The 22,487-nt window shown below is 38.9% G+C and overlaps 2 protein-coding genes across 2 annotated transcripts in view; both read right to left on the bottom strand.

Moving 5' to 3' along the window:
- The window catches only part of LOC146329221 (solute carrier organic anion transporter family member 1C1-like), a 67,843-nt gene that overhangs the window by 8,365 nt on the left and 36,991 nt on the right, over positions 1-22,487 (bottom strand). Inside the window, exons 4-11 of the mRNA XM_084718156.1 lie at positions 18,539-18,671; positions 13,278-13,393; positions 13,042-13,188; positions 11,480-11,578; positions 8,001-8,249; positions 5,142-5,306; positions 4,164-4,359; positions 263-428 (exon numbers count right to left, since the gene is read on the bottom strand). Of these exons, the coding sequence (XP_084574282.1) occupies positions 263-428; positions 4,164-4,359; positions 5,142-5,306; positions 8,001-8,249; positions 11,480-11,578; positions 13,042-13,188; positions 13,278-13,393; positions 18,539-18,671 (1,271 nt within the window). The remainder of the gene's footprint in view (positions 1-262; positions 429-4,163; positions 4,360-5,141; positions 5,307-8,000; positions 8,250-11,479; positions 11,579-13,041; positions 13,189-13,277; positions 13,394-18,538; positions 18,672-22,487) is intronic.
- Positions 15,410-17,440, bottom strand: LOC146329222 (uncharacterized). The gene has a single exon (XM_084716253.1). It carries the CDS (start codon positions 17,042-17,044, stop codon positions 15,410-15,412), a length of 1,635 nt encoding a protein of 544 aa, XP_084572379.1. The 5' UTR covers positions 17,045-17,440.

Raw genomic sequence — 22,487 nt, forward strand, 5'->3', positions numbered from 1 at the left:
CTTTGAGCACCACAAGCACAGTGCCATTTAATCTCTTTATATTGGCGAGAAGGCAGACAGGCGATATCTCAAAAACTCTGCAACTCATGCCAGAACTATCTAGATGAACAGCACTACAGGTAAGAAAAACGCTATTTTTGACTTTGGTGTGAGCTGTCCCTTTAACGTTACTGAAGCCTTCACAGTACTGTGGTTTTCAACACTATAAATTTATTTTTCCACGTGTAATTTTTTTAATAGTTTGAGCACCTTGTTAACTTACTGTGTTTTTTCCTGAGCCAGCAGAATTGGTGCAGCCAGCGAGACAGGGAGAAACATATGTGATGCCGTTCTCTCCACAGACTGGGTCCCAGTCGCTCGCTGAACAAAAACAGTCTGAGTTGCAGGCTGTGAACACTGAGTGTTTATCGTAAGATATTGTGTCCACGCTGTAAGGAAAAGAGAGCACAAATGAAAGGCAACTATTTATTATATCATTACATAATTTGTTGTAACAATCTTTACATAAATATAGCATAAATGCTTAGCATTGTGATGCATTAGTAAACTGAATACTGTAGGCTGAAGTAACATTACAGACAGAAAATGATGCACATCTTAATGCATTTGAGAAAAAACACAATGAGCCTCATGTGTGAATGTTTTCTTATTTTTCTCTTATATTTGTTCTTAAATGAAGCACTAAGAGGAAAATAAGAAAATCCTTTGTGGAATTCATGAAATGCAGACTGATAGCCAAGTCCGTTTTTTCCTACTTGAGTATGTTGATGAATTGTGTTGGATCTTAAATTCGATGCACGTCCATCAAAATTTGCAATTTGCATATAGAAACACCCTATTAAATCCATATAAGGGCAGCAGTTTCAAGTGTCATGTGCAAACAACAAATCAACCAGCCAGAAACTTTGAAAGATGAGGAAAAGCAAAGAAGAAGAAATGCCACAAAAAGCAAGAAAAAATAATAGAAAGATTAAATAGACATAGTAGGGCGTAGAGTTTGTGAAGTAGCTTAGGATCATGGGAGTTGTTGTCTTCATTGTTGTTGCAGATGAAAATCTGACATAACTCAGGCAGAAATCGAATTCACAAGGTAATGTATTTAAATTTTATTCACATTGAGCCACATTAAGTTACATTATCATGTGTTATTACATTGCTTTGTTAAATACTTGATTCTGATTGGTCAATTACAGCATTCTAAAGTCTGTTATTTCTGTATAACAGACCGGTGTTATGAAATACTGTCTCTATGGACACAGTTCTGCTAATTGACTCTGGAAGAGCCATAAAATCATTGTTAAATCATTAAAATCATTTTAAAATGAATATTTTGTCTCAAATTATTGATTTTTTGGCACGTAACCATGTAACAAGCAGGATAATGTCCAGTGAGCAGGTCACTATTGTGAAATAAAGCCAAGAAATCATTTTAAAATTAATATTTTGTGTCACATATTTGTGCCAAATACTTTTTTTGGTAAGTAACCGCATATTAAGCGGGATAATGTTTAACGAACAAGTTGTTATTGTGAAATAAATCTGACAGGTTGATGCAGGACTGGAAGTTGTAGCGACTAGAGGATGTAAAGGGGGTATGAGGCCATTGAGAGAGACCAAATGGAACGCAGTTACCTTAAATAAACTTACGGATTTATCAGAGTTTGAACATTGTTGGAAACATTTTGGCTAATGCAAGTGCACAGCTCAACAAAATATATGATATAGGTCTAGTCATTTACAGTTCAGTGCAGAAATTTTACGTATTATGCCTTTAAAGAAATAATGCAGACAAATCTATCATTAGATGTTATTTTTCGGTATTTTCTTCTAACACCGGTGGTGTGAAGGTGGTTTGAGGCCACGATTTAGTGGGGATTAGGCTCAATAATGGGACATTTTATTTACCACAAGCAGTGTTGGCTTTTAAACGTGTGCCAGCTTCAGCACATTCACTGTAGATTAATTAGCACTTTGTACCCATCTGGCTGCTTTTCATCTGTTTTGTCAGCAGTGTCACTTCACTTGTGTCTGCTGCTGAAGCTCAGTTTTAAGACTCAGCGGTGCATCGGGCACACACAGGGACATTTTTTTTGTTGGCGTGCTATGTTATTTCTGGCTGAGCTTAAAGCTTGTGATCACCTACTGGTTGCCTCAGTGTTAAACAGCAGTCTGCATGTTCCTGCTTGTTCTGTTAGCGGTTCTCATGCTGTTCTTTCATGTGTGGCCCCCATGGAAACCTATATAAGTTTGGTGCCAATTCTGCCTAGATACTAGTCCACATTTGTACCCTTAGTTTAACTTTTTTTTTCTTACAAATTGACATGATAATAAGAAATTAAGATGCATTTGTTTTATTATTTCCAACCAGATGTACTTGAACGTAGCGATCCTAGAAATACAAACTGAAGTGCATTTATGTCCATCTGTTTATAGTGCTTTTAGAGGCAGGTTTTAGTTTTTTTCTCCATCCATCTCCCATAGGCTTCAGTAGAGCTGGTACCAAAGCAGGCCTGGTTCCAGAAAAAAGTGAATGGGGGTGCATTTAAATTTAGTGGGGGTCTGTGAGTAGGTATAGTGTGGGCCGACAACAGCAATGACAACAGTAGACGTTACAGGTCTGAATGTGGACCCCGATTAAAAGATTATGTTGGAACACATTGGGAGAAGGTATAAACGGCAGCGAATACAGTGTGTCACTGTTTTCATCAACACTTTGTTTTATAGGTCAGAACAGCACCAATGATCTGTTAATAAATCGTCGGAGAAGTGCCGCCCCAGAGTGCAGTGTCATTACACACAACCACTCACTGTAAATCACCTGAAAACAACACCAGGCTGCTACAGTATAACTATATAGATGTCTACTCACAGCAGACTGGTTGATTATAATAGTCTGTAGTTTTGTTTTGGTTTGTTTTCTTTTAGAAAAAAGACGTCACATTACCAGGAGTCAGCTTGCATCTTTTACAACTGTCTCTGTAGGAAAAGTAGCTCATATTTCATACAACCCCAATTCCCAAAAAATTGTGTAAAACATAAAAAAAACAGAATGCAATGATTTGCAAATACTTTTCAACTTGTATTTAATTGAATATAGTACAGAGTCAAGACATTTAATGTTCTAACTGAAACTATAAATACTATTATTTAATAACTATTGAGGATGCTCCTTTAAAACCCCAATCATACCAGTTAACCCGTTTGTCTGTGAGATGTTCCAAACAGGTGTTTGCTTTTGCTGTCCCTGTCCCAACTTTTTTGGATCTTGTTGCAGGCCTCAAATTTAAAACGAGTGTATAATTATGTACAAAAAAACAATGAACATTAAGTCTCTTGTCTTTGTATTGTATTCAATTAAATATAGGTTGGAAAGTTTTTACAAGTCCTTGTATTCTGTTTTACACAATGTCCCAACTTTTTTTGGAATTTGGGTTGTATTTGAAACAACGTAGTGCAAAGCTGTTGTGTAACATCAATTATTAAACAATTTGATTATGTAGGAGGTGAGATACATTAGAATTATTGCTAAAACAGTGTCACTGCAATGCATTTATCACCAGATGTAAGCACAGGCGGATCTGCCTGCTGCACATCTGTTTGATTGTGCCATTTGCTGAGCACTTTGCTCACTAGATAAGGATACTAAAAACTAAAACAATTTGAAAGGACATCATACACAGAAAATGTAATAAAACTGGAGACAGAGAGATAAAACAAAATGTACAAGAACAGCATCAAAATACTTAAATAGACAGGAAAACGTAATACAAATGTCAGTCTGTTCAGATTGGTTTTTACAAGCTTTTTAAACTGATTCAGCTGATCTGATGTTGAGGGGGGATTTGTTTTACAATGTTTGAGCTAAAACGGTAAAAGCATGAGCTCCCTTTGTTTTAAGCCTAGACCACAGAACTTTAGAACATTCTCTGATCTGAGGGGTCTCGGGGCAGAGTAAGATGTAAGATGTAAAGCGGAGCATGGAGACTGTCTGTGCACCCTGAATATCATTCCCAAATGAAGGCGTACACAGACAGCTGTGGACACTATAGATGCATGACTTACCACACTGCACTTGGCATTTATTGTTCAAAGTCTGGCAAAGCAAAGCAGAGAATGTTCTATGCTGAAGTTGCTTCTTTTTTCAGTGACTATCTGCGCCTCACCTGTTGTATGAAAGTGTCACCCCGGCGACCTTGGCATTCTCGCAGCTCATCGCGAAGAAGAACAGCGACAGGATGTAACCGATCAGAGACGTGCCAAAGGCAAACCTGGCCGCCCCCATGATGTTCAGCTTCAGCCTCTTCATCAGCAGACCTCCAGAAAACATCCCCAGCGCTACAGCTGGGATGTTGATCACACCTGCGATTAAGAGAAACAGCAAAATGCACGATCACTAATGAGTTAAAGGCTAAATCTGGATTTTATTGCATCAAAGCTATCTGACACTTTCTAACACAACATGCAAGTAAACTGCTGCAACACTTTCAGAGGAAAAACAAAATTCCATATTCCCTTGATCAAAAAAAACAGCCCTCCTCTTTTTTTGTCTTATTTTAGTCTCGTCTCTTATACCTCCATTGAACATCAATGTGAAGACGCAGTCTTTTATCTATACCCATGTCATTAGCTCTGGTCACTAATAATGCATTCTCTTTCATATGCAGCCAGTCTGGTCTGTGCAGGCATCTCCCTTGATGAGACCACATGTACGTAGATACTTTCATCTTATGTTATCAGCTTCATTAGATATTTCATTTCATATGCAAAACACTTTGCACATTCACAAAGCTCCCATCTGTGTAGCTGCGGCAGCTAGTAGGCTGAATTAGAAACGCATCCAACCCAGTTCTTTATTTTAAACAATATCCTCTCTCCAAAGAGCTTTTTCTGCTTCATTCAGCAAATGCGAAACATCATAAATGAACTGGGGGAAAAAGCTAGGAATTGTAAACATATTAAATGTGTCATCTCTTCAGTGTGAACACTAGAATTAACCAGGCACATCCAAGAGCTTTTTCCTCTCCTTCTGAACCAAGCAAACGCCTCCTCTGGGTCTGTTATGTGCTGATTTTCCAAGCTGTAATAGAAACAAAAATTGTTTAATGCGACACAGAGCAATATTTAGGGTGCATGTACCATACCCATGAGAAAGTTGGCCTTTGAGGCAGACTGCCTGAAGTGCTGCTCGATGTATTTGGGCTTGTAGGTGACCATGCCAATGAGGGAGTTCAGCTGGATGATTGTCACACACAAGTAGATCAGATACACAGGGTGTCCCAGCAGAGTTCGCAGGGTTGGAATAAAGTCTGTACAGGGATAGAAATCAGAGAATGTTAAGATATCTCAGTGTAATAGCGAGTGTTGACTGCCATCTCTAATTTCTGCTAAGTCACATTCTCCTTTCTGTCTGCATGATGTGGTAGGAACCGAAAGAGGAATCCAGAGACAGTAGGACAAAATTAAAAGATTAAAACTGTTTGCAGACTCAAAATGTGTTTGTTCTTTCAAAGATTTTTGTGCGTATTTTCGTGCCTTGTATCAAATACGATTGCTGAAGATATGACAGGAAATGGGGAGAGGTGGAGTAGACAAGATATGCAGCAAAGGGCCACAAGTGGGAACCCCTGCAGAGGACTCCTCAGTACATGGGACAGACACCCTACCAATGAGCAAACACATTTGTTTTAGTTGCTCTTTAGTTGGGACACGTGTACTCAAAAAACTCCACAGCCTTTATTGTCACAGCACGACCATGTTAGACCTTAAAACAAACAAATGCGCTTCGCCTTCATCTGGGGATCAAATGGAACAAAAGGTCCTTTTATATTGGTTGTCCACCAATGGGGATCTTCCACTTCCACTTGGCCTAGAGAGGGTGTGGACAGTGTAAACACTCCAGCAGATGGCGTTGTTTAGCCCACAATATACGTCAAAAATGTATTTAAAGAGCAACAGTGTAAATATAAACGCTGGAAATAATTACACAAAGAAAAAAAGTTAACTAAAAAGGCAGCAGAATGTAGGTTCTCATTAGGTCTAAATGTTTAGCAGCCTGTGGTTTTCACATCCAAAAGGCTTCCTGTTGATAAAGTTTACTGTGTTTGTCACCTTTTCATATGGAAGAACGGTTCTGGTCAATGTGAAACGTTGGTAATGTAGACTTCCTGTTACTAAGTTCAGATAGTGTTTTGCCACAGGGTAGATGACATTCCTTGTGCAAATGGCATACTTGTTTTCTGCTAGTCTGTCCTGAAAATGTATTGATGTTGTTCCAATGTGAAACACTTGCCTGCAGACCACAAATGAGGTTTAACAGTTAATGAAATGATTAATGGTGACCTCCTCCTGAGATGTGAAATCAACAAATGCACTGGTCTGTATTTCATTAGTGCAGTGTTTGCACTTGTAGCCTTTGTAGAAAGAATAGGAGGAATTACTTTGTCATCCTCAACAACACAAAGAACACATACTGTGTATGTTGCTCCTCAGGGATACGTTTATATCTACATAACTTAATTGCAGTGGAGTACCAGTTCTTAACTGGGCACACAGAGACCTCTGCCTTCTCTTTAAATGAAATGTTATATAGAGTTCTGTGTAGAAATCTTAGTTAGTTCATAGTTTCTGAGCTCTGGCTTTCCACTGTTATTTATGCATCTTAACTAGTTTTTAGTTTTCTCTCTTTTGTTTTTTTACAGTATACAGTAAAACAAAAATGTCAAGGCATACTAACAGCATACATAATAGATTTGAGTTTTGTGCCCAACTCAGATTCTTAGGTTTTGAAAAGTTTTACCAACTACTAATCTTTTGTTGAGATAATTTACCTTTCTTCATTATATAAACTCAAATCTTTGAGTTTGAGTAAATTCGCTGACGTGACAGTGAATGAGGGTTTGATTAAATCCATTTATTAATTGTTATTATAATTATTATTAATTAAATTTCAGACAAATATAAAGACAAATGAGACTCACAGCTCACTGTGACCAAATTTTTAAGTACATTTTGTTGAGTTTCTAAAACTCAGAGATACAAGTTTATCTAAAGAAGAAAACTAGATTATCTGAACTAAAGATTACAGATAAGCAAAACAACTGAAGTTTAGTTAAAAACTTAAGAGTTTAAATTGTCTCTACTTTTTTTTTTTTTTTTTTTTTGCGCATTTATAATTACGTTGCAAATTGTTCCTGAAAATAAAATGGAATTCAGAAAGACAGCAAAAATGGGAACACAGGCAGAGATAAAAACATCTAGCAAATAAACACAGATATAAACAATGCATGATTTCATGCATATTTTTACAGTTACCTTTGCAAATGTTTTATGACAAACTAAATGCACTGAATACACTTATTAGGATCAAGGATAAGCTCTGTCCATTTTGGTGAGGAAAACTAAAAGTGAATATAACTTTTCTTTAAAAGAAACCTCCAAAAGGCACCTTAAAGTTGTTAAAATACTGCAGTTTCCACAGTCTGACCTCTCATAAAGCGATCTCAATCTTAAAGCCCCATGTATAGAATTTTGATCTAATACTGTGGTTACATACATTTTTATTTGCTGAAAAAAAACAGACATCCCTTTTCTAAACATGTGCGGGCTTGGCTTGATTTGCCTCCAAGTTCAGGGTCTTTCTCATAATTATATAAGACTAGCTTAGATAAAATTGAGCAGCTGTAAACTGTCAAATAAACATTTCATTTCCTATTAATTCTTCACAATAAAAGTCCCTTGTTATTTTGTTATTCATATGCTTTTATTATGAACCAGCAGAATCAGGAAATGTTGGGTTTTCCTGCCAATTGAAAAAGCCCCACATATGTTGTTCACTCTACAGCACATTTATTTCTACATATAGAGGCTTTAAATCTATGAAACACCTACAGGGACCACTGATCTGATAAACCATCTGAATCACACAACAGGGTAATTATTCAGTATTTCAGACAGCCCTCCACGAAATATAAATTACTGCAAACCACTAAACCCATCCTTACCTTTGGCCATCTCTATGAAACTTGTATTGTCGTCTGCAGGATACTTGTGCTTCAGAAGAGGAGAGTCTTTAATGAAACTTGTCTGCTCTGGTGTGCACTTTTCTGGGCCCCGGGGCCCGGACATGGGCAGGGAGCGGGGCAGGAACCAGAATGGAATGGCAGACAGCAGGGTGATGACGCCAGCTATGAGGTAGCCCAGCCACCAGGCCCCCACCCAGCGGGCATCTGCTGGAGTGATGGTGATGGTTTCTGTAAGGGGGACACAGACAATGAGACATAAATCAGCGGTGATGTAATGCTTAGGTTGAAATGTGGTGCACATTTTAATGGCTTATGGTTAAACACAGATCCTGTATAAACCAAACAGGAGACATTTTTCACTTAGTTTAACATGCTTTTTAAAACTTACTGAACTCTCTCTAACTGTCAGCCTTTTAATCACAAATATTTCTTTTATTTCATTATATAAGAATACCAATAATGAATAGAGACAATAATTATGCAGAGAAAAAAGAAAAAAAAACAAGACTGAAATAAGGAATACTAGATAACAAAGAGCAAGAATAAATTATATTAGAAATCAGCAAGACTGCATTTGTAAAATATGCACAATTTGATCCACCACTTTCACTTTATTCATTCAGACATCCTCCAAATATTAAGAAAGTCCAATTAATTTGGTAAATAAGCCATCAGAGTGTTCAATCCTCATTTTCACACTCATCACGTTATAAATAAGGAGGAAAGCAACATTTTTATTTATTCATTTTTTACAAAGTACATTTACTACTTTTAAGTCTAGAGGGATAAAGTGTCATAGGCCTCCAATTTTCCACGAAGACATCAATTTTTAAATTAAGATTAGCAGTTATTGATTGATTTTAATACAATCACAACATTCTCTGAGATGAAAAGCTTCATAATATGTCATGGAGAGTTTTTGTAGCAGGTACCGGAATTATATCCTCATCCAGAAGCCGTTTGTTACTATCGTCCGTAGTCGGACACTTCCACCTAAAAACCAGTTGCTGCTTGTTCACAGTGAGGAAACACGGGTGTCATTTGTCATAATTTCCTCTGCTGATTTTTTAGATTTCAGATTATTTGAGTCCACTAGTTTTAAATGAAATGATCCAAACAAGACAAAATATGTGAGGTGAAGTTTCTCCTTTTTTTTGTAAATATGATCCATATTTTGTGGGAAAAAAAATACATTGAAGCTGTATTTTTTTTAAAGCACTCTATCACACACACACACACACTCTTACCTTTATGTTTTTAAAGGCCTATTGTTCATCTTCATTTGAGTTTCTCTCCAACAACCCTTTTTTAACTTTTTTGTTGCTGATTGCCTTCATTACCACCCCCCTTTTTTCTCTGTTTTTTTGTCTTGATTCTCCCTCTGCTGCACTCTATTTGATTGTAGTCTTTGTCCTCCCTTCCCCTCAACATACCGTGTTCATTAGCTAATTGATGCTAATCCCGCACACCTGTTCTGGGCCTGTGAGATGTACATATCCCGCCTGTAATCCACCCCGGGGTCACATCTGATAATATCATGCCTCAGTTTTATGAATGAAAAGGCCTTTGTCAGAGCAGACAATTTGGTCTGAACAGTAGGAAAAGTGCAGGTTTTACTAATAACCTTACAGATGGCTCTGTTCTATTCAACTCCCAGTAAAACCCTAAAACCATATTCATCCATCATTTTATTATTTATACCTGCACCTTCTCTCCTCTGTGAAAAAGACCTACTTTACATGTCTGGCCTTGAAAGAATTCTGAGCTCTGTTTAATCAAACTACAAGTGTCATGACATTGGTTGCTTTACTGCTACACCAGAGAGCTGTAGCCTAATAATTCACTATGACAAAATAAAGATTTATTTTGGCAATAAGTGCGGAAAAATCTCAAATATACAAAGGATTTCTCCCATTTACTCTGGTCACTAACATTATAGTGTCTTTCATAGGTAAATATGATACAAACTGACAGAACAAACAACTGCTTTATGCAACAAGTGTTAACAATTATAGGCAGTTTTATCATATGGCATTGGTAGGCAAAAGCCTGGGGCCTCACCCGCCAGGGGGCCCTCGTGTATTTGTCGCTACAAACAAGGGATGTTCCTGGCAACTAATTTCCCTGACCATAAAATGCAGAACACCCAGAACGCGGTTAAAATTTATTAATTTATGATGTTATACACTGTCCAAAAAAACTGTGCCTACTAAGAGCCATTTGAAGCCGTTAATCAGTCTACAATCGTCAAATCATACTTTAAATGCTGCTGAAATGCGTGCTGCTTTAAGCTGTGCAGTACAAGCCTTACGTATTAACCTACAAACATGACAACAACTCACTAAATGCTTCACCTTTTCAGACCAAAAAGTGTCTGTGGGTAAATGACCCGGAGCTAACGTTAGCTGCCAGCCTGATGAACACCGTGGCTAACGTTAGCAGTGCTAGCAGCATCAGCAGCTACTCTGCTTGCAGGTTAATGTCCGTGTCTGTGCTGAATGTGGTCACATGTCGCTGCAGACGAGTGAATATACATCAGTTTATTCTGTCACAGTCTACATTCAACATTATTTCCATTTTCTAGATTAAAACACTGCCAAACCGTGCTGGTTTTCTGAGCTGTCATCTGTCCAACTTGCTGATAAAAACATCTGGGGTTGCCCAGGTCATCAGGGCATATGCGCTTATGGTGTATGGCAAGAGGGGCTGCTGTCTGATGGGGCCGCAGCCCCAACTAGTGGCGGGTGGCCCAAAACAACTTCGAGGCACCAGTTAACTGGTATCATGCATGAATAAAATATTGATAAAAAGTTTAAACGACTAATATTACTGGTGCCGACTAGCGAGGGTGCTGGTGTATGGTACTGAGCACCAGAGGAGACACCTGAACAGCCTCATGGACACGGGAATTTACTTCTCAGAGCAGAAAGAGTAAGAAAGAGAAAAAACTCATGTCATGCGAAAGAGAAAGAGCATGTGAATATGGACAGAAGTTTAAACTTTCTTTGACCATAAAGTCTGATGTTTATCTGTAATTCTGTGGTGTAAACTACACTGCATGAGTCTGTGTTAGAAACAGACAGATAGATCTTTGTTATAATTTATCACAGGAAAATTCAGAATCACTGTACTGAGAAATAAATGCACAGACATATCAACAAAAAATTCAAGAGTGGGGACCAAAATAGTCCAAAATAACTTCTGGTAAAAATGCCTTTCGATGTGAGAGGATGTCAGACTGAAGTCTTTCAGAAGTCTTTTCAAAGTCTTCTATCGCATGGTAGGCATAAGATGTATGGGCTCCCATGTGATGTTTGATTATGTAAGAACAAAAATCCATTCACACAAGCTCTCTGTGAGTCTAGAATCACGGTTAATGATATCAAATGTGTCTAGACAGTCTGTGAATGTACAAAATGGTCTGACCTTAAAATACTTGGAAATGTACTTAAACTTACCCATTTTTACAAATCCAATGTCCACATAGATTTTGGCACAAAGGGATCCCAACAGGTAGCCAAACACAGGGCCGACCACCGAGATGGTCTGCACACAGCCTAGGATATGATACACACATCCAAAGGAAACACACACACACACACACACACTGGTCAGAGATCCAGACACATTTTTACACGTTTGTTGGATGTCACGTCAGTTAGCACAGAGCAGATCAAACAGGCAGGAAGTCAGACACAGAAACGGCAGGAAGAATCCGGTTAATTTTCAAAATAAAAGACACCGTGCCAACTCACGATCATAAAGACAGACTGAAAGGAAACTATTTAGCCACATAGCCTGCCTGTCCATGGAAAAAGCACAAAGAGCAAAGAGGACCCAATCAACAAAATCTGAGCAAGTAAACATGATCAGGTGGGCAAAACGCTCCACTGCTGAAATGCTTGTGAAATGCTGTTGGTGGGGCTTTCAGCATGCTTGTAGTATTGTGAGATACTATAACATGCTCTCACTTTGCTGCCTCGTGTGGGGCTGCAGCCAAATTTTAATAATTTCTTTAAACAATAAGTGTCACATGCATGTTTTCATTTTAGTCTGAAATCATCCTCGTTTTGATTTCAGAGTGATTTCGAGACTTGGTATTATGTGTCCAAATCTAATACTATTAGTGAACTCAGGACAGAACTTTTTAATAAGGGGGTTTTGGGAAAATACATTTTAAAAGATCAAACTCTTGGCTATTAAACCTTGTAATGGGCAAATGGTCTTTTTTTTTTTAATTAATGTAGATAGCAACTCTATCAGATTTTCCATCCCCCAGAAACACATCTGATAGTAATATTATTTAATGAGATTGTCAAAAAACAGAAAGTTTACCAGTGCTAAGCAATAGTCCTGTCTTTTTTAAAACCAGGAAGTGGGACAGGGGTCTTTAGGGTGTAGCTAAGCCTTTTTATGGCTGACCCTTTTTAACCCTTTTTATTAAATAAGGTTTTTGTCAAAGTCTTACAGACTTGATGGAAAACTGGGACACAACCTTACAGGGCCAATGTTTTCATTAAAAAATATTTTAAAACAGATGATTTTAATAGCACTTTTTTTTCAGTAGATATTGGCAGTTTTAGTTTTTTGGCATAGAGCAAGTTTAGAAATAAAAAAAAGTAATGCAAAGTAAAACATTTCTTAACTTACATGTATTTCATATATATATATATAAATCCTTAAAGAATATATTTTCACCAAAAAATGGAATTAAGAGCATTGGCATAAAGAATTTTAAGGTTTTTCTTTGGTAAGACATGATTTGTTCCAATTCTCAAGAATGGCTGTTATATGCAGTATGTATCAGAAAAAATGTAGCCCCATCACAGCTTAGTGATAGAAAACTTATTATTAAGTACATACACTGGACAAGGTTGAGAGGAGTAGAAATGATTCCTTGGTTCTGAGGTCAAGTTGCACATTTTATAAATTACATTTTGCAGATCATGCACATGGAATATCAATCACCAAGTGCATTTACTTTAAGTGCATCTCTACCACTGGGTGATGTTTTTCTTACCAACATATAGCGCAGCGTTCTCCTCACTGGCAAAATCATCTATATAAGAGATCCCAAGTGGCTGCACAGGCGTCTCTCCAATCCCCCGCAAGACATTTCCCAGGAGCACATAGATCCACATCGACAGGTTGGAGTCGCCCTCACAACCTGGACGAGAGGATGAGTGTATGAACGGACGTGTTTACCTGTCTGGTGTCGACACTCGTGTGCGTGTTTGCGTGTGATTAGATGCTCACCTGTGGCTGGCACTTGAGGCAGTTTACCACCGTGGTCTGCTGGTGAGCCCACAGTACAAGGAGAGGGGTTCAGTGTCGAGTTCACCACCCACCGCACTGATGTTTCAAATTCATAGCTGTGCACAAAACATAAACATTTTCAATTTTCATTTGGTCATAGGATACAATCTGTGAATCTGACTAGAAGTAGACAGATCACTGTGCTGGAATCAGTGCACTGACCAAACAATACTACTGTAGGTACATTAAGTCTGTACATTATGAAAAAATAATGAAGGCATCTTATCTCAGGCTGTATATAGTGTACATAAGAAGAAAAATGGAAAATAACATGACACATTAATATGACAATAGGCCTCATGCAAGAACAGCTCATATAAACAGATTTGTTCTTAAGTGTGTACGAGTGATTGAAGAGATCTTCTGGCATTTCTCGTGTTTTGAATTTTCCTTCAGATATAAACACAATTTCCGAGTGGTCCAGACCTGTCGTAGAGTCATGTGCAGTCAGTCTGCTGCTCTCCAAACTGAAGTTTTTCAGTAATGACTCTATATTTTATTAGTTTGAAGACATTTTGAGTTTGAAAAATAAAATACACTTCACAATTATGTCGACATTATCCTGTTTGACTACATTTCAAATTATAATATAATTATTATTATTATTATTATTACATATAAAGTCTATCATCATTCATTCAATGATCTGTTATTAGCTGCTGTCAGGTGTTTTGGTCGTGTATCTGCACTTGCAGTTTTATGAAGTCTCTGTCCAGATGAACATCCTCACTTATTCTGTCCTCTGCCTCTGTGATGAAAACTCTCTCCCCTTTTGCTGCAGTCATCGATCGCCCCTTACTGTGACTGTGGCAAGTCGTTTCTTTGTCCCTTACGTCATTTTCATATTGAGACGTTTCTTCTTTATTTCAATGACAGTCCGACCCTCCGGTAACACTTTAGCAGGTCTTTTAATTCCACTGCTGACACTGTTAATGTCTTTTATTAAATTCCTTCAAAGTTACAGATCAATATAGTGGTGGGTTCCATATAAAATGCCTTCTTCACTCCAGACATCATATCAGTCTGGACACACATGAATGTAAACTGTAACTTGACTGCTTGCTGCAGACAAACAACTGTGAGGCAGTAATTCTATTTTTCGACTGTCATTCTGTGTATTCAATAAAACCTTTTAATGCTGTCGGTGCATCAAACGTAATAAATAATAATAATAAACATAACAAATTCAAACAAACACTTCTCTTATTAACTCATTTTTCTGTTTGTGTGTGCATATGGATGTGTAATCACTGGATGTACATCTTAGCCAGAGCTAATCTTAGATATTACTGGACCGATTGGCCTCATTTTTTTGTGCACTCGTGGCTGTACGCTGAAGGACCTCTGTGATTCACAATTCTTTAAAAGAAACCTTGAAAAACCCTTTTTTTAAATTCTTATTTTAATGCCATTGTGTTTTTATGGCCCGAGGCATTATGTTTTCAGACCATCTCATTCTTGTGAACAGGATATCTCAGGAACATCTTGAGGGAATTTCTTAGAACCTGACACAAATGTTTGCTTGGTTTTTTCACTGTCCTTATGTGTATTGAATAAAACCTTTTAATGCTGTCAGTGCATTAAACATAATAAATGTGGGTCAATTAAAAGTGCTGTAAGACGATATCATTACCATCAGAGGTAACAGTAGAACACCAGCACCTTAACAATGTTCCCTTCAAACAAACACTTCTCTTATTAACTCATTTTTCTTTAGTTACATGTTTTTTCACTATCCATTATTTTTGATTTGACCACATTACACAACCAGACGTTCATGTCAGTCCTGTGCAATTATTATCAGCTTGTACCTTAAACCTGTTTCTAAATGACAAACTGTAATTAAATACTTGAAAAACTAATAGGATGCCAGAACACTTGGCTGTACAGCAAAATACAACACATTACATACAATACAAACAACACAACCATGAATCAAATATGATGCATTCATGTATTTATTGAATTGAAATGAATGGGATGGGGGGGATGGATGGGGGGGGCTGGGCTTCAGTCATATCAAATCGAATCAAATTGATTTGATTTGATTTGATTTGATTTGACTGTGTGTTTCACTCCTCGTTCCTCTCTTTCTTTTTCTTCCAGCTTTCTGGCTTTCTCAGTCCCAGGAAGTGGCGTGTTCTTTTCAGGAATGAGGGTGCCTTTGTTGTCACTGGAAGCACTGCCTCTGGGGCCTCAGCCTGGGGTGAGACGGTGGGTTCCGCTGGTATGGGTTCCTCCTGCTTCCTTGACTCATCCTCTAAGATCTCAGCCTCCATTGAATGTTCAGTGACTGCTACATTCAAGCTGGGCTGCTCCTGCTGACACTGTTCATGGTTCTTCTCCTCATGATTTTTGGGAGAACAATCAGCCTCGTGCTCAGCAGAAAGATCAAGGTTGAGTATGATCTGACTGTTGAGCTGAGCTTTCAGTTCCTCCAGCTGCATTTCAAAGTATTTTTCCTTCTCTGAGGCATTTTGCTTGAGGATGCTGAGTTCTTGCTCCAGCTCTTGGCAATGGCGGTCCTGCTCAGCCTTCATGTCATTAATGACAATCTGGCCCTCTGTAATTGTTGCTTTGTGAGCCTCTCTTTCTTTCAGAAGCTCTTCCTGGATGGCCTCGACCTGCTGTCTGGCTGTGTTGACATCAGCCTCATATTTTTGCTGCATCTCGACATTTGAAATTGTCATCTTTTCCAGTTCTGCTTGGAGACACTCGTTCTTGTCAGTATGTCTCTGCAGCTCAGCCCTGAACTGCTCCAGGCTGAGAGCATGTGCCTCTTGCAGCTCGTCATGCTCTTTCTGAAGGACCGCCTTCTGCTCGACTTCCTTTTTCAAGTCCTGCTGAACCGTTTCAGCCTGCTGCCTCACACTGTCGATTTCAGCTTCATACTTTCCACAAATCGTGTGCTGTGAAGCTCTAAACTTCTCAAATTCTTCTTGGAGTTGACTGGTTTTGAGTCTCTCCGCCTGCAGTTCAGCTGTTAACTGCCCCTGGCTTTCATTATATAACTTACGCAGCCCCTCGTACTTGTTCTGCAGGATTGTCTTCTGCATTCTTTCATTTTCCATTTCACGTTGAAGGGCATCAGCCTGCTGCTGTCTGGCGGAGAGGACCTCAGTTTCATGGACCTGGTGTGATCTGATCCTCGCCAGCTCATCTTGGAGAAGCTCGTTCTTCCTCTTCTCCTCCTGGAGGCTAGCTTCATACTTTTCTTGGCTTTTTATATACGCCACCTGGAGCTCCTCATAATCCACTTGCAGCTCTTTCTTCTTTGTTCTCTTGATTCTTGTTCTCACCATAGTGGCGATCCTTGCAGTGGAGAGCGTCTCTGGATCGCTGTACTTTTCCAGCCTCTCCAACTCTGCCTTGGTTGCCTTTCCCTTGTTGATGAACATTTCTTTCAGGGTCTTCTGTAGTTCAAACTTCTCTCTTGTCTCATCCAGCTGTTGTTCGTACTGGATTCTCCTGTTCTCCTGACAGACAGCATTGGCCCTGTTCCAACCCACCTGGTTGGTCAGGTCTGAAACTTGCTGTTGAAGGTCTTGACGCTCCATCTCTGATGGGTGTTCCTCCTGGGTCTGCTCGAGGTCTGCCCGGGACTTGTGGACAGGCCTATCGAACACTGCTGGCCTCTGATTCGAGGCTGTGACCCGCATTCCAGGTGTTGTTTGCTGCTTACGTCTTCCACACCTTACGTTATTCATTTTGTTGCACTAGTAAAATTCTTCCAAAGAAATACTGTTGTGTAGACTTCGATCACTCTGATCACTGTGTCACTTACTAAACCTTCCCAAATTATCTGAATGTCTGCACCAAATACTGGCTTATATATGCTAATGATGTCATGATGTCATTGATGATGTCATCACAGGCACAGAATGGAATGTGTACTTTGATCTTTTGAACTGTCATTTTTTTTTTCAATTCTTTATTGGCATGAACAAAAATAACTTTATTGGCATGAACAAAATCTGTTGTCAATAAAACAATTTACATAGAATTCTAACATATTTATTACATATTACATACACACACAAAAAAATACACATCTCAGACATATATGAGGGTTCTATATTATATTTTTGTTTGTTTGATTTCAGGTTCACATTCAAAATCACAAAAAGAGTTTTTCTTTGGGGGGGGGGGGGGGGGGTTGTTAAGGATTTCTTTTTTGGTTGTTTTTTTGGTGTGTGTGAGGGGATTTCCATGTTTGAAAATTCACCCCAGAACATCAGTCAGATACTCAGAACATGGAACAGTTCTTTATGCCCACAGTCAAGCTTCTAGTCCGTGACAGGTTGTTTTCCCGTTTCAGGTTAACTTGAATTCAAATTAATGCAGAATGTTTTCTGGATTAGTTCTCTAATCTTTTAGAAGGAGCAGATCTTTATAAATTGATCAATATATTAGTGGAGTTTGGGAGGCAGTGAGGCAGGCAGTCACTGAAGTTTATATTTTCAGAGCAGTGGGTTTTTGTGGGATATTGTGCTTAACTTTACATTGACTAGAGCTTTAATCGGGCCTGGAAAGCCAGACAAAATTCTGTCCAGTAACCAAACCAAACCTGACCCTCAATTGACATATTACAGCCTGAACACAATCACAGCCCCGCGTTTTTCTTAACAGGCTTCCCTCTATGCACCATACTGCAGGACAAATGAGGAGATGTCCTGTGGCAGTGGCAGGGACAGTACAGGGAATGTTACGCACGTCTTGCAGCCTGTCTGAGCATCTTTGAGTCTGGGTAGGAGGGGACGCTTCAACTAATGACTGCATATTTGATTGATGTATTACATTTTAAACTGCAATTATTACATATTGTTCCTTTAATCTAACCAGTTAGTGATACAGTGAATAATGAGTCTTTGTGTGGATGTGAATTTGATGCATGAAAAACTGGCAGAGCTTGTAAAGGAATGAGATGAACATGGAAACCACAGCTTCACTACACACGGTCTGCGTAAGCCAAAATTAAATTTTCACAAGGCTGTTTCATTTTTGGCTCCATCAGCGGACTCGGAAAAATATATCACATCGACAACAAATCAACATTGCCAACAGATTAATGAATGTGCTATGTAGCTCTTGAGTAGCTGTTATCGATGTGTTGGAAACTCAAGCATTACATGTGTTGAATCAAAATGCTTGAAAAATACATGGAAAAATGAATGATTATCTCAGTTTATAATTGAACTCACCGTCCAATGATGAAGTGAGGCAGAGCGATGATGAAGGTGCCAATGGACATCAGTACACAACCAACTGCGATGATCTTTGGCCGATGGAGCTTGGCCCCGAAGTAACTGACGAAAGCTATCACCAGCAGGTTACCTGGGAGGACAGAGGCAGACTTAGAGTTCAACTTCTCAGAATTAATCTGTAAATATATATTGTGTGTGTCCCCTCTATTTGCACTCTGTAGCAAAATAAAATACAGGAATATACAAGACACAAGAGCTTTACGTATCATTGTACAACAGGGTTGTATAGAGATTTTCATCTAGTTTCCTTCGTGCTACTCAAGAAAAAAAAACACATAAAAAATATATATACAGTAGTTTGGCTGCAGACATTAACAAAATTTAGATCCAACTAATTTACATGGAAATGAGATGAAGATTAATGAAACAGTCTCAAAGTCTGAGGGAAGAAGCTGGAATTGGATACTTCTGTATCTCTTGCCAGACTGCAGCAAGATGAATGGGCCGTCGCTGGGGTAGGCACTGTCTTTAATATTTTTAGGATTGTTTTGGGATACTAATGAAAAAACTAAATACTATGTACAATATACAATAAAACAGACAAAAAACACTTTCCCTATCTAGCCAGTACACTATACAGTATATAATGTACAAACATTATGTACTGTAGATACATATAATCAGAACAGATTTTTTTCAAACCACAGCTGGACTCATCAATAAGGCCTGGGATCCCGTGTCTCCCACACCTCCACCCCCACCCACAGCTATTCACATGCCACATTTATATGACTAAACGTGTCAGCGCATTATATTAACACACATCTCATGTTCACATATTCTTTCTACTTCAACTCTGATGGTAAGTGGCTGTGTTAGTGCCCATGGCGTCATGGCTAACTGTCACATCTGTGTGCACACAGATTTCCAGGTGATGTCTTTTTCAGAGATGTCCCTGCTTATTTCAGCAAGATGATGTCAAGACACATCGTGCATGTTACACCAGCGTGGCTTCACAGTAAAAGAGTTCAGGTAATAGACTGACCCGCCTGCAGCCCAGACCTGTCTCCCACTGAAAATGCGTGGTGAATTCTGAATCGCAAAATACTTCAACAGAGACCCTGGACCACTGAGCAACTGAGGTTGTATATAAAGCAAAAATGTTGAAAAATTGAATTTTTAAAACTTCCAAAGTCAGTTACCTCAGTTCCCAAATCCTTAATGAGTGTTGTTAAAATATAGGGTGATGTAACACAGCAGTAAAATATCCCTGTCCCAGCTTTTTGGATCATACTACAGGCATCAAATTCAGAATGAGTGTATATTTATAAAAAAAACAATTAAGTTAATCAAGTTAATCAGTTTGGATGTATTCAATTAAACAGGTCAAAAAGTTTTTGCAAATCATTGCATTCTGTTTTTATTCAGGTTTTTACGCAACATCCTAAATGTTTGCGTCATTTTGTTTCTTCTATTGTTCTTATAATATTATATGTTTGCTATCTTTCTATCTGTGCCTCTTTCATCTTTATGTGTACTTGTACTGTTTATTGTTACCACAGCAAATTCCTTGTATGTAAAAGCCTACTATAAACCCTGATTCTACTTCTGTTAGTTGTACTGCTGTGTACTGCTGTGTACATGTCTAATGTGAAAGGCAGATGAGGTGGCATTCTCAAATGTGATGAATTATCTTAATTCTCTGAGAGATTTGTTTTATTTATTGCATACAGCCTGTAGCAGCAAACATGTTAGACGGCATGAAAATTAAAAAGTGCCGGGTGGAAACGTGGCAGTTTTGTATACTGTCACCTTTTAGTGCCTGTGATCAGTTACATGGAAACCTCCATTGTAAACCTGATGGAAAACTGGCCTAGAAAGATAAGCTTTTGCAACGCTGCCTGACCTTTTTATATTGTAAAGGTTCATTTGATGGGATGACGTCAAACCTGCCAACAATCATTCACCTACTGTTGTGTGTGTGTGTGTGTGTGTGTGTGTGTGTGTGTGTGTGTGTGTGTGTGTGTGTGTGTGTGTGTGAGAGAGAGAGAGAGTATGAGAGAGAGGCGGAGACGAGTCAAGTAAATATGAGTAAATGTGCGTGTGTAACCTTTACGTGTGGTTATAAAAAATTCTTGGAAGCTTGTCTCTTACATGGTATATTCTATGCGGTGTGTTAGTGACTACAAGTACACACTATGGCTGTGTGTGCTATCCCAGAGTGAAACAAGAGCTTTTTACATTTTTTGGATTCTTTTTATGATCATTTTGTGCATTTTGTTACTGGTTTTAAGTTTTTTTTATTATTTTGATATACTTTACGTGCTAAGTAGATGCTAAAAATGATTCATGCAGCATGTGCATGTGTGTAGATCAACTCAGCATCCATCATTTGCACCCTCTACTCTCCCATTTCCTCTCTTTTTTATTCTTTATCCTCCCCCTTCTCCCCGTTCGTCTTCCCTCTGCTCTGTTCTCCTCTCATGTTTCTTGCACTTTCCTTTCCTTTTTCACTCCTTTTCACTCTGCCCTGCTCTGCTTCTATGTTACCCCGGCAACGGTCCTATAGAAAAAGCCTGTTGCCTAGGCCACACGAGAGAAGCAGCTTTCACAGGAGACGGAGAGATGGAGAGATGGAGGGAGAGACAGATCCAGGGTATTCAGCTCTCGACAGCGCCGGAGGCGTCATCCTCACCTTTTTCCTCCGACAGATACACCCCACCTCCATCAGAGTAACAGCAGGTAGCACACTCCGCCATAATGTCATTGAAGGAAAATGTGAATTATTTTTCACTACTATTGCGTCACGGTGGACCTAAACTGCCTCCCTGACGGCAGAAGAGCAGAAGTAGATTAGCTGATCCTGTATGACGACGTTTATCTTGTATGAATCATGTCTCCTCGGGTCTCATCTCACTCTCCAAGCTATGTATGATTTATAACCTCAAAGAGACACTTGTGTTGAATGGACTAGTCTTACATAACTGGCCTAGAAACTGCTCAGTGGACAGCGGGAACACATTTTGCTGAACGTCATCAAGAATTCTTCAGTGTTAAGAGTAACCACAGGTTACAGGGTGGGAATCTCTAGCCACCTCACGAGTTGAGTCAGAGTCAGGGGCCCATTAGGCAATATAGACAAATGCTAAGGGTGCCATGGCCTCTGGGGGTGGAGCTAACATAGATTCAAATGTAAAGCAATGCCCAATTAATATTACTACAAATGATAACAAATAAGTCACGCTCTGCCATCCTATACAACTCTCAGTATAGAACTTAAACACAATGCACGTTTACTTCTGTAATGTTTCACCATCCAACTGATTAAGCCATTAATGTCCAAAGTCCAAACTTATACTTTTTTTAAAAAAAAAGCTGCCGTCACAAATCCACTAAAATTTTTCAAGGTACAAGGCTACAGCACAAATTTTTCTTAACATCTTTAGTCGTTAGTCACAAGCCTCTCAGACCTGATCTGCCCAAGCAGCACAGGTCACTATTTCTGAGCAGATCTCTCTCTGTTGTCTGAGTTGCTACCAGGTAGCATGTAAACACAGATGTGAAGGTATCGTGACATCTCGTATATCTTGTATCACGCTGCTTGGATGAGAGCTTGTGTACCTGCTTCAGGCATGTTCACACGGATCAGGTCTGAGAGGCTACAGTTGACATTTAGGCTAAAAACATGGTGTAAATATCATCTTTTTGGGTCATATTTTAATGTTGCGGCTTACGGACACTTGGATTACATCACATAAGCAGTATGGAGACATTTTTGGGGGGTTTTGTGTTCTTTTTTTACATTTTAAAACTGGTCACTGTTCACTTCAATTGTACTGGATTTGGCTGCGCTTTTTTCCACTAAAGCTCAAGAGTGTTTTGTGAACTGGAGATCTTCACCCATCCTCACATCAGCACAGGGGTGAGTAGATATTGAGTGAAATTT

The sequence above is a fragment of the Lutjanus erythropterus genome, chromosome 4, assembly GCF_056507025.1.
Source record: "Lutjanus erythropterus isolate fLutEry1 chromosome 4, fLutEry1.hap2, whole genome shotgun sequence".
NCBI classification, from domain to species: Eukaryota; Metazoa; Chordata; class Actinopteri; order Lutjaniformes; family Lutjanidae; genus Lutjanus; species Lutjanus erythropterus.

What these genes read in the sequence shown, in the direction of transcription:
- LOC146329222 (XM_084716253.1), bottom strand. Translation starts at nt 17,044, where the DNA reads ATGAATAACGTAAGGTGTGGAAGACGTAAGCAGCAAACAACACCTGGA.